Raw genomic sequence first — 13,344 nt, 5'->3', positions numbered from 1 at the left:
ACAAATGCTCTACTAACCAGCCACTAACCAGCTGTGAAGCTGCTCTCCAGCAGTTACTACAAGTATTGACATGCCAGTTCATTCAGGAATAATGAATGCAAGTTTATTGAAACCTCCCAAATAGCCGCATCAATCAGTGCAGGCAACAGTCACAATGTACAGTAATTAAAATAAGTTTTATTATTAATCTATGCATCACAAGGACGAGCATTGAGCCTTGCAGACACAAGGAACGGTTTCCTGGGTACCATTGCCTAGTTAATCCACTGTCCAAATATACCCAGAGACAACAGAATGGTGAAGTATAATTCACTTGTATAAAATATAACTTGTTGCTGTAAGGTGCTGGATCAATCTGTAAATAGACCATGTTTAATCATCAACTTCTCGGAATTTCTGATCGAACCGTAATCCTTACTGATGCGTAACATTTCTTGGAAGATTTGTCACATGTTTTACAGAATTGAATTGTGTTTGGGAATATTTTTATTTTTAAGGTTCATTTTGCTTCCTTTTTTTCCTCCTCGACTTCCTCTCCTGAGGGTGGTGATTCCTGCTGGAGCGAGTCCCATCAGCCCCAGCATCTTTCCAAGTGGCCATACTTCATATATGAACCAAGACGTTAAATGTTGGGAGGCTATATGATTGCACGGGGGGGGGGGGGGGGGGGGGGGGTGATGGGGGAAATCACAGCCAAACAACAACAACAACTTGCATTTATTTAGCTCCTTTAACTTAGGGGCCAAGGCGCATCAAACACATTTTGATACAGTGCCACATAAAGAGATATTGGGACAGGCGGCCAAAAGCTTGCTCAAAGAGGTAGGTTTTGAGGAGCGCCTTAAAGGAGGAGAGGGAGGCGGACTGATTCCCAATCCTGTCCCACCCAGCAGGTGGCCTAAAAATGTGAGCATTATGGATAATAACTTATCTTTCATCTGCACATAGCGTTTGTTTTTTGGTTACTGTGAAGACTGACAGGAATGCAAAGGTGAAGTGTGGAAGGAATGACACATTGGCAACTTGCCAATTCAGTCATCGACATTCAGTATAGCCTGGAGCACCAGTTGGAGCCTATGCATATAATTATACTGTTCAGTAGGAATATTTCAAAGAAGAGTATGACTACAAGCAAGTGCTGTCAAACTCTACCGTGCCTGGCTCTCCTCCACCCAATATCGTTCATGAGTCTAACAACAGCCTGTAAAGGATAACTCCAACTCCAATTCTCCACTAGCAACCAGCTTCTTAAGCACCCAGCCAAAGCTCCCCACAGCCAACCCTAGCTCTGAACCTCCCCCTGCCCGTTCCCCCTGCCGCCCGCTCCGCCAGTACCCTTGTTAGCGCCACGTAGCCAGCTGGGTCAGACTATCCTGGTACACGCTGAGATGGTGCAGTCTGCAGCCGGGCCCTCATGGTCCAGAGCTCTTCAATGTCACACCCCCACCTCCACACCCACAGCCCTCCCGTGATGTCTCTCTGCTCCCCGAGCCCTACAGCACACGTCTTGCCACTCCCTTTGAGGATCTCCTGAACTCTCTCCTGCTATCATTCCTGCTTTGATATCTGTCCATCCCTATGTTTTCAGGAAATGCTCCAAAAATATCTCGTTAACCTCCATCTTGCTTTAATAAGTGTTCTTATTTCCCAAACGGCAAAGCTCCTGTAAATAATTTCCAGGTGGCTATTTAAATACCTGTTTCAAACCAATGCCAGATGTCTAGAGGCCCCAAGTCATATGTGCAACACCTGCCTTTAAAGTCGCTGACTCAACAGGAGAAGGTGAGGTTGTATAAATGACACGAACACATTCAAAAAACTGTTTTAAATGTTTCCCTCTGCCTGCAAATGTCTCTCTGCTTCTTTCCCACACTGTAAATCTTTGTGTGTGTCGCTCTCTGTTTCACTTACATTCAGTCCTCCTTGCTCTTCCCTCTCTGTACGGCTCACACACCTTCACTGAGTCAGAGGGTAATGGATTCAAGTTCACTCCAGAGGCTGGGGCACAAAGTCTAGGCTGGTGTTTCAGTGCAGTACAGAGGGAGTGCTGCACTGTCAGAGGTGCCGTCTTTTAGATCAGGAGTTAACACGAGGTCCCATCTGTCCTCTCAAGTAATATAAAAGTTCCCATGGCGCTATTTCGAAGAAGAGCAGGGGAGTTATCTCAGTGTCCTAGCCAACATTTATTCCTGAAGAAACAACAGCAAAGACATTTTCTCGTCATTTACCTTATTCCTATTTGTTGGACCTTGCTGTTTGCAAATTGACATTTCCCTACATTACAACAGTGACGACATTGCAAAAGTATTTAATTGGTTGTGAACTGCTTAGAGATGCACTGAGGTCATGAAAGGCGCTATATAAATGCAAGTTCTTTATTTCTTTCCTTCTTTCTTTCTTTCCTACTATCTCCCTCCTCCCCTCCATCGCTGCACACTCTGTATACCTCTGTATGAAATCCATCTTGTGCTTCCATATTCGAGGTCCTTCCAACGTGTATGATGCTCACCCACAAAAAAACAGCTTATCATGTTATCATGTGGTCCTGAACCTCTCTCCATCACAATGTTTCTTGCCTTAGTGTGTTTATCCAAACAGTTATTGTCATTGCCCACAACTCTTCCTTGTCCCTGCATTCTCACTGTGTTAAAAACCACGTTATTAAACTGTAACCGACCCCAATCCATCGGGGAGTGCTTGCTGTTTTTCTAAACACAATTGAGTAGCCCATGTAAAGGCCAAGGCATAAAGTGCAAGACCGCGCCCGGGATTAAAAGAAAAGATGAGACAAATCAAGTGCAGTGGTCGGGTGACTCCAGACTTGGGTTTTAAAAGTCTACGGGGGAGAAATTTGGGGCGCTTGCACCTCCCGTTTTGCCCGGGCGTGGCACTGCTAACGCCGCCCACTAAATTCCGCGTGAGTTTAGCGGCGACGGTGACCGGTAGCACCCCGCTCAGCTGCGCCCGCGATGACAACATCACCACCGTGCGCAGCGACCAGTTTTCACCCCGGAGCAAAGATTCGAGAGCGCCCCCTGAAGCTGCGCCAGGCGATGGCAGCGCCAGCTTCAAGGGGCGTGTCCCGGGCTGTAGGCCGCTCGCGGGGCAGAATTTAAAGGGGAGGTGCCGCTTTTTTTAAAAAACAGCCAAATTACCAGTTTCTGCCTGTTGCATTGTGGATCGTGTGGTCCGTGCAGTGATCTTGCAGCCCGGCACTCCGCTTGAGTGGTTCAGGTAGGGGTCCGCAGAGTCGGAATCTTGGCCCTCCCCTTTAATGAAGGGGTGGCCCTTTTCTACGCGCAGCGCTACATGTCCCGCTTGGATTTCTTCAGCCTCGCTCGCGTCCTACAGAGCATTATTTTGTGCTCCACTTGCTCTCGGGTGCGGTAACCCAAATTTAGGTCGTGAGGTGGGACTTCCGTGCCTGGCACAGGAAATCCCGCCTCACGGCTATTACCACCGCCAAATGAGGCATTACGCAAATTCCCCCCCTATAGGTTGTAGAAGAAAAGTCCGAGGTACCTTTGAAAAGAATGAATTAGAGTGGGAGATGGTACAATACATTTAATTTTGGCACACTGAGGTATCAGGAAGGAAATAGAGTGGATTCAGTGATCTAGGCTGACACTTCAGGGCAGTACCGAGGCCTTTTCTTCCCTCTCAGGTGGATGTTAAAGATCCCATGGCATTATTCGAAGGACAGCAGAGGAGTTCTCTCCGGTGTCCTGGTCAATATTTATCTCTCAAGCAACATCACTAAAAGCATATAATCTGGTTATTTATTTCATTGCTATTTGTGGCAGCTTGCTGTGCACAAAATGGCTGCTGTGTTTCCCTACACTACAGCAGTGATTAAACTTTAAAAAATGAACCTGAGGACATGAAAAGTGCTGTATAAATACAAGTCTTCCTTCTTTCTGTCTTTCTTTGCAACGAGCAAAAGAGGAAAATTGAGCGCAACAGAGAATGTAACTGATAAACACAATTATAAATTGAGAGATTGAAGAAATATGGAGAAGTACACTTTTTCTTGTCTCCTGTACAGAATTGCAACAGGTGCTAGAAGTGTTATATATGCAGACTACAGATGTACTCTCTGTGTAGTCACTGTATCGTTGCATAAGATGGAAACTTGTTTATCTGATGTACTATCATAAGGTTTACACTGTGTATATACATGCTGGCACCACTAGAGGGTGCAACTGGTGGACTGTATAAAAGGGGAGCCACCATGCGGCTGCCTCACTCTGGAGTTACGAGTAAAGGACCAAGGTCACTACAGTTTGAGTACAACACATTGCCTCATGGAGTCATTCATAAGTACACTACAGGCATAATAACTGGGACTTTCACGCGATTATGGCTACCTTTGGTACACTAAAAAACTTTGCAGAGGGTGATGATTGGGATGCCTTCACGGAAAGGCTCGAGCAATATTTCGTGGCAAGCGACCTGGCAGGGGAGATGGATGCATCGGCGGAGAAGCGCAAGGCTATACTGCTGATCAGTTGTGGACCCGAGGTCTACCGTCTCGTCAGGGACTTGCTGGCACTCACGAAGACCAAGGATAAGACATACGATGAGCTGACTGAACTAATTCGTGACCAACTAAAACCAAAACAGAGCATCCTCATGGCCAGGCACATATTCTACACTCACCGCAGACCTGAGGGCCAGGAGATTGCAAAATATGCTGCCAACCTCAGGAAACTTGTGGCACCGTGTGATTTTGGCATGCACCTCAACGAAGCATTGCGAGACATCTTCGTTGTAGGAATTGGCCACGAGGGCCTCTTTCACAAGCTATTATCTGCCGACACCACCGTCAACCTGCTGAAGGCCATCAGCATCAGTCAGGCGTTCATGACCTCGACCTGCAGCACCAAACAAATTATTCATCCTGTGGACTCAAACCCGGCAAGTACTGGACACAGAATGGTGCCTTTCACAGGCAAGACTGTAGAATGTGGCTCTGCCGAGGGCAGAGAGCACAGACCTCAGAGTCCCAGAACTCAGAGTCCATCAAGGGGTTCTAATCGAGTAGCACCATGCTGGCGTTGTGGAGGAAACCATAGGGCTCACCAGTGTCGGTTTGCTGAGTACATATGCAAAGCCTGCAACACAAAGGGCCACCTCAAGTGTATGTGTTAAAGAAATACGACTCACCGTCTAGCAGAGGAGTCGGTAGATGACTTTGAATCCAGCGGAGAGTATGATGATTGGCCAGAGAGGCAGCTCAGCCCCAAGAAGAAGTGTATGGAGTGTATACCTGCACCACCGATTGTCCTCCAGTGAAGATGGAAGTCGAGATAAACGGCGTTCCAATCTTCATGGATGTGGACATGGGAGCGAGCCAGTCAGTGATGAGCCAGGATGCCTTTGAGGGACTATGGAATGAAAGACGACCCGAGCTGGTTCCAGTACAGGAAAAGTTGCGCACCTACACCAAGGAGCTGATCCCAATCCTTAGTAGTGCGGATGTAAGTGTAATCCATAATGGTGTGGTGCACAAGTTACCTCTGTGGCTTGTTGCAGGTGATGGTCCAACACTACTCGGAAGGTGGATGGGGAAGATCCAGTGGAAATGGGAAGACCTCTTCACTCCAGCAATCGATGTCCCCCGTGCTCAGAGGCAGAGCAAAACCTCACCTTCGCTTGGGTCAGGCACCAGAGAACAGACCAGCTTGGCACCTGAGGCACAGACCGTCCATCATGACTGCGTGGCAATGATCCGACCGGAACGACCTAAAAGTACCTTCCCGGCTCCAGTGACAGGACTCCTGGGGAGGAAGATCGAATTCACAGGCACTCTTCCAGCTTTTGTGGCAGAATCGCGGGAGAGAAGGATCAAGGCAGTCGACCTCGAGGACAGAGGCAAGATGGCGTCCCTGCTGCAGCGAGGTGCAGAGTGGCGTGGCAGTGTTCTCTTAAAGGAGACCTGCAACCAACTGAACTTAATGCATGACAATCAATGTAACGAACCGATTAAGAATGTAAAGAACAAAATGTTGCGAGATGTCGGGAATAGAGTATCCCCAAAAGTAGCAAGCGAGCGAATTCGAGAGGGTAAAGCCGCTGATCCTGATACCCTGCCCCAGGGCTATCCCACGCCACAGGCACCCGATGGCACTATTCGCCACGGACCTGGAAACGAAAACGGTGCCAATACGCGCAGTCGGCCGCCGTTGCAAACTACCCGGGTAGAGACGGCGCAGCCCCCAGACCCAGTCACTACCTCGGCCATGTCCAGGAGTGAAAGGTCAGAACCAACGAGTTGAAACAGGACCTGGAACAGCCAGGTTCCCAAGACCGTTAGAGAGCAGGCAGAATATTCTGCAGTCCTCAAAGGAGGACAGGGAGGCCACACACATCTGTGGCTCTGCCCACCACTAGGCAACGGCAAAGCCACTGAGTCCTGGCTCGGTGAGCGATCCAAGCCCACCCCACTAGCAGGGGGCGCAGCGCTGCCATCAGACGACTAGGACCCCGTCCGATTGCTCTGGAACTAACGTCCTCGCATACCTGTACTGCTACCTCAGTACTGACCATGACTGAACTAATTATGCAATCTACCCAATCCTGGCGCACGACCATAAAATGTAACAAATGTAAGTCACGATACAAACTGTAAAAAAAAATGTTTTCTTCCTTTCTTTGTACTTGCACTGTGTCTGATCCTGTATGTTAATGTAACAGTCCAGCTGCATGATCTCACTGTGCGGGGTGCGGGGGGGAGGTGGGGGGGAAATGAATGTATGTAGCCATGGATACACACATGGATCACACCCAGAACCCACTGGAACCTCCACTGCATCATCGAACCATCCAAACTGGTAACCACTGCCCAACGTTGTGACAAAAGGACTTGGGGGTTAACAGGGAGAGAGCCAAACCAAAGCACAGCCAAGGTGCAAGGGCTATTGGCACTTAAGTCTGGGGAGAGCTAAGCCAGAGCACATTGTGCAAAGATAATTGGCACAAAGGACTTGGGGGAGAGTGATGTTATATATGCAGACTATAGATATACTCTCTGTGTAGTCACTGTATAGTTGCAAAAGATGGAGACTTGTTTATCTGATGTATATCAATAAAGTTTACACTGTGTGTATACATGCTGGCACCACTAGAGGGTGCAACTGGTGGAGACCGGGGTTTCCTGCCCTGATGACAGGGGTTGTATAAAAGCAGAGCCACCTTGCGGCTGCCTCACTCTGGAGTTACGAGTAAAGGACCAAGGTCACTACAGTTTGAGTACAACACGTTGCCTCATGGAGCCATTCATAAGCACACTACAGACATAATAAAAAGAGCCTCCATTGATATAGAAACAATATTCAATGTTTGTGGCTACATCAGCTCAGTGCCAAATCATGGGCAGTATTGTGCTATCGACATAAGGAAAAGAAAGACTTAGTTTTCTACAGCGCCTTTCACGATCTCAGGACGCCACAAAGCGCTTTGCAGCCAATGAAGTGCAGTTTGGAGTGTACAGCAAGATCCCACAAACACCAATGGCTTAATGACCAGATAATCTGTTTTAGTGCTGTTGGTTGAGGGATAAATATTGGCCAGGGCGCCAGGGAGAACTCCCCTGCTCTTCTTCAAAATATTGCCTTGGGATCCTTTACATCCACCCGAGGGGGCAGACGAGGTCTTGGTTTAAATGCCTCATCTGAAACGCGGCACCTCCGACAGTGCAGCACTCCCTCAGCACTGCACTGGATTGTCAGCCTAGGTTTTGTGTTCCGGTTTCTGGAGTGGGACTTGAAGCACAACCTTCATGAATTGGAATCAAGATCAAGACTGTCCCAAACTAATTTCACTCGGGGTGTTCAGATCTAGCAAGAGAGGAGCCTATATCCTCTCACCCTCAATGCCAGAAATGAAATGATGGTGTGCTGTCACCTGGACCATCCAGTCCCTATAGGCATGTGGTTAAACCTGCACAATCAATCAAAATGACAACAGGCATGAAATTTTGGAAGACGAAAAAAATAATAAAACCAGTAAATCTAGACGAATGCGCCAGATGTGAAGGTGATGTCTGATTCCAAGAACTTAACGGGACTAAGAGCATTTGAAAAAAATTGCAGCTGAGCAAATAAATCATTCAGTGATAGATGAAGTGAAGATAAAGCGTGTCTTTACTGAATGTTGCTCGAGAGCGATGCACCTGGTTTATGAGTAGATGCCAAAAGTAGCTCACTGAGTTCAAGTATTAGTAAAGTTCCTGAGGAAAGGGCTTGGTCACCTAGTAATACGCAGACACACACAAATACTCCCATGTTAAGTTATCGTAGATCGCAGAGTTTGCGTGGCAGATAGAAAGTTTGTCAAGTTAATTTTCATTTTAAGTTTTAGAAATGCCAGTTAAAGGCCGAAGTGTAGTAAAGGTGAAAGCAGTAAAGAAAAAAATAAAGAACTTGCATTTATATAGCGCCTGTCATGACCTCAGGACATCCCAAAGCGCTTTACAGCCAATGAAGTACTTTTTGAACTGCAGTCACTGTTGTAACGTAGGAAACACGGCAGCAAATTTGCACACAGCAAGCTCCCACAAACAGCAATGTGATAATAGAAACATAGAAACATAGAAAATAGGTGCAGGAGTAGGCCATTCGGCTCTTCGAGCCTACACCACCATTCAATATGATCATGGCTGATCTTGCAACTTCAGTACCCCATTCCTGCTTTCTCTCCATACCCTTTGATCTCTTTAGCCATAAGGGCCACATCTAACTCCCTTTTGAATATATCTAACAAACTGGCCTCAACAACTTTCTGTGGTAGAGAATTCCACAGGTTCACAATTCTCTGAGTGAAGAAGTTTCTCCTCATCTCGGTCCTAAATGGCTTACCCCTTATCCTTAGACTGTGACCCCTGGTTCTGGACTTCCCCAACATTGGGAACATTCTTCCTGCATCTAACCTGTCCAATCCCATCAGAATTTTGTATGTTTCTATGAGATCCCCTCTCATTCTTCTAAATTCCAGTGAATATAAGCCTAGTCAATCCAGTCTTTCTTCATATTCAATCCTGCCATCCCGGGAATCAGTCTGGTGAACCTTCGCTGCACTCCCTCAATAGCAAGAATGTTCTTCCTCAGATTAGGAGACCAAAACTGTACACAATATTCACAGTGTGGCCTCACCAAGGCCCTGTACAACTGCAGTAAGACCTCCCTGCTCCTATACTCAAATCCTCTTGCTATGAAGGCCAACATGCCATTTGCCTTCTTCACCGCCGGCTGTACCTGCATGCCAACTTTCAATGACTGATGTACCATGACATCCAGGTCTCGTTGCACCTCCCCTTTTCCTAATCTGTCACCATTCAGATAATATTCTGCCTCCCTGTTTTTGCCACCAAAGTGGATAACCTTACATTTATTTACATTATACTGCATCTGCCATGCATTTGCCCACTCACCTAACCTATCCAAGTCACCCTGCAGCCTCTTAGCATCCTCCTCACAGCTCACACTGCCACCCAACTTAGTGTCATCTGCAAACTTGGAGATATTACATTCAATTCCTTTGTCCAAATCATTAATATATATTGTAAATAACTGGGGACCCAGCACTGAACTTGTGGTATCCCACTAGTCACTGCCTGCCATTCTACCTGCCCAGATACAGTGGGTTGAGGGATAAAATATTGGCCAGGACACGGGTGAGAACTCTCTTTGAATAGTGCCATGGAATCATTTATACCCATGTGTGAGGGCAGACGGGGCCTCGGTTTATGTCTCATTCAAACGATGGCACCTTATCCCACAATCTTGTGACTCAGAGGCGAAAGCTCCAACACTGAGCCATGGAGAGAAGGTGAGATAAATCCAGAGATATTGCTTACATCATGCTGATACTGCGCTCCATATGGAGCGGTGTCGGTGTCTGTTCACCAATGAGCCAACCTCGACAGGTAATGTGAGGTCAACTCATATGCATAATTTCCTGGCACTCCAAGCCATCAATTATCAGCATCAGAATTTCAAGGACCAGCAGCCAGTAAAGGGCTGCTGACTACCAGACAAAGCACGTTGGATGCAGCCCACATTGACCTCTGTAAGCTCTCCAGGGCAATGCGATGGCCTAGAATAAGAGCACACCATAGTGCAGTACCATTGAGTGGTCAGTGCATTGTGCACCCAGTGACGCCCCCCCCCCCGCGCCCCCCCCCTCTCCACCACACACACTAATACTGAGTCGCTGATCTGATACAAGTCACTGAGAAGCGCTGAGCTAAAGCCAGCCATTCCCTCCTCCATCAGAAGACAGGGAAGACAAGGTAGGAACTCCTGGGCTGGTTTTTGTGCGTTTCCTAGCAACCGGTTTTGGAGTAGCATTGGTGACTGTATGGGAAGAATTCTCCGATAGCGGGATCGGTCTCCACACTAACAGCTATGGATGGTGCGTAGCTCAGGTCGAGTCGGATGAGGGAGAGCAAATGACATGCAGCGGTCTAAGGGTCAAAACTTTCATTGATAGTTCAGTGATCCCGCAGGCGTTTTGGGAATGGGCATCAAATTGTTCAATCTACATTATTCAGTCCTGACTGGTGGCATTTTACCAAGAAACATTGAGTTAAGCAGTTCCTGTGGACTGGTCAAAGTAACTGCAGCAAACTCAGAACATCTGGGAGCGAGATTGGTGTTAAAGACACATCACATTAGAGATGGCACATAAGCTCCCTGAAACCTAATTGAAACAAGACAAGCAAGCACACGTGGTACAGATGAATTCATCGTGTTAATTGCTGATCCAATTGTCACGATGCCATCAAAATTGTTACTTAATCAATATTTACCTCATGGAAAATCAGCCTATTGGTCGGTGTCTTGCTTGACAACCTTGTCTGCAAAATTAAAAGTCCAAACAAAGAGGAATAAAATCATCCCCATGACCTTTCCATATGATATAAAACTAATGGATACGCTGGTAATAATTTGCAGTGTCAGTTCTAAACTCTTCACGTTTCATTCTCTTACAGGCTTGTAATCACTGCCATGTGTCCATTAGCCACTCTGTAATCTCCCAGATGTTCCGAGTTTTCTGCAGTTACTTTGAGCAGTTCACAGGAATCTCCCAACTCAACAACTATTAGTATAATGCAACCAGTCAGGACTGAGTAACGTAGATTGTAATATTAAACTGATACCCTTCAGTCCTCATGCATATCTCTGTAGCCTCACTGTGTTGACTGAATGGGTATGGGAGCGATGGGGGCAACGGGTATAGACAAGGTGGCTCATGTGGAGAAAAACACTGGCACAATCTTGATGGGTTAATGGCCCATTCCTGCGCTACAATAATCCATAATTCAAGACTCATTGCGCTGTCTACAGTCTAACTCATTCTTTCATAGGAGCTCCAAACAATGGAATTCCTTAACTACAGCAATCTTGCCTGCCTTCTACAATCTAAAGGGTTTTAAAATCCAAGGTTTGGTTTCACTTGGACACTAATTTTGAATTTACTTTGTCTCTCCTACACTTTTGTGGGCTGGAAGTTAACTGACAAGCAGTGATTTCCCACCAGAAACTGGTGGTTAAAATCCAGGCGAGTGAATATAACCCACGAGGGTTTGGAAGCCTAATGTCTTGCAGCAGACTGTATCTATGAAACGATTCAAAAGCACTATTAGAAAAAGTCTGGCAGCAGATCCCCCTCCCCTGATGATCAGTGTCAAGTTCAGCCCGAAACTGGAATCCACAGTTTCCTTATTGGCAGAGTCTTCAAACATATCACAGTCCCTGGGAAAAGGAAGTGAACGGGTAAACATAGAAACATAGAAACATAGAAAATAGGTGCAGGAGTAGGCCATTCGGCCCTTCTAGCCTGCACCGCCATTCAATTAGTTCATGGCTGAACATGCAACTTCAGTACCCCATTTCTGCTTTCTCGCCATACCCCTTGATCCCCCTAGTAGTAAGGACTTCATCTAACGCCTTTTGGATCTGTCATCCGCACGCTGCTCCACTTCAGTCTCACGCTCCTGAACTTTGGCCACCCGGTGCGGAGTGACGGCGGGGCGGTCAAGTCGGAGGACCTCGTGGGTCTGCTTCTGGGCCTGGCCAACGTGGCCATCCACAGATCCAGGTTAGACGCAGCTGGTGGGGGTGGTCGCCCTGGCTGCTGCCTCTCTTCCACAGTCTTGTCCGCACCCACGTAGCCCTGGAAAAGGAGCACACGGTGTCATCTGGTCCGTTGAGACCTTCCACAACCGGTGGGCACCACAGGGACTGGAGTGTGTACTGGACACGGGTGATAATATTATCATTTAATTTTACAACTTTTAGTTTGTTTAATGGTTTAATTCTTTATTCATTGTGCCCCTCTAAAAGAGGAGGCACCTTTGGGTTTCTTATGTTCAATGAATCTTGGACAACGCAGTGTCTCCTTATGGTTTTATTAAGAAAAGGCATACCTTCTGGCTGTACTTGGACTCTGCAGTATACAAGTGTGGCCAATAGAGTAACGATCGCCACAGGCAGTCCTCCCATCCTGTCTTGCTTCATGTTGAACCTCTAATTCAGTCTTGGCGTATTGTTTCCTTGTTGTTAATCTTTACCTAAAGTCAGCGGAAGAAAGCACAAGCTCAGGAACAGCAAATGCGTTAAACTCAGATATAAGAACAGAAAATGCCGGAAACACTCGGCAGGTCAGGCAGCATCTGTGGAGAGAGAAACAGAGTTAACGTTTCAAGTCGATGACCTTACGTCAGAACTGGCCAGCATCCAGCAACCGCAGTATTTTGCTTTTGCATTAAACTCGGAAATGGATTGGGAGAGCAGAGTTACCATGGACCAGTCACTTATCTTCAGGACAGTGTTGTCCAATAGAAATTGCTGATGAGCCACAGTTGTTGCTGTGATCTTGGCCGAGGCCTACAAAAACTTTACCTAAATTCATAGGGCTAGACTTTCCACTTGGTGGCTAAGGCTCAAAAAAGTGGGCCTTATTCCAGCGATGTGTGATGTATCACCCATGCTGATCGCCGGCATAAGGCCCATTTTTTTTTGCGATTTTCCACTCGGCCTTACCCCAACGATGTACATCGAAGTTACATCACGGAAACAGGCCTCTCAGCCCAACCAGTCCATGTTGGCATTTACCCGCTACACGAGCAAATAATTTTAACCACATTTATCCATCTGCTTCCCATATCCCATCAACCCCTTTTCCTTCACCAACCTATCCAAGCTAGTCTGAACATTTACAACGTTCTGCCTTAACCATTAACCTTGGAAGTGAATTCCACAGCCTCACAACTCTCTGTACAAGGAAGTTTCCCCTGCCGCTCTACAGCCCCTCGTTCTTGACCCCTCATATTTACAGGGT

General features: G+C 46.9%; 1 protein-coding gene across 1 annotated transcript in view; it reads right to left on the bottom strand.

Moving 5' to 3' along the window:
• Positions 1–12,563, bottom strand: part of col7a1l (collagen type VII alpha 1-like) — a 505,550-nt gene extending 492,987 nt beyond the window's left edge. Inside the window, exon 1 of the mRNA XM_070898381.1 lies at positions 12,431–12,563. Coding sequence (XP_070754482.1) covers positions 12,431–12,521 — 91 coding nt within the window. The 5' untranslated portion in view covers positions 12,522–12,563. The remainder of the gene's footprint in view (positions 1–12,430) is intronic.
• Positions 12,564–13,344: the final 781 nt, after the last annotated feature.

Source organism: Pristiophorus japonicus, chromosome 13, assembly GCF_044704955.1.
Source record: "Pristiophorus japonicus isolate sPriJap1 chromosome 13, sPriJap1.hap1, whole genome shotgun sequence".
Taxonomy (NCBI): domain Eukaryota; kingdom Metazoa; phylum Chordata; class Chondrichthyes; family Pristiophoridae; genus Pristiophorus; species Pristiophorus japonicus.
Note: the sequence above shows the minus strand (reverse complement) of the source record. Positions and strands in the feature narration are given on the sequence as shown.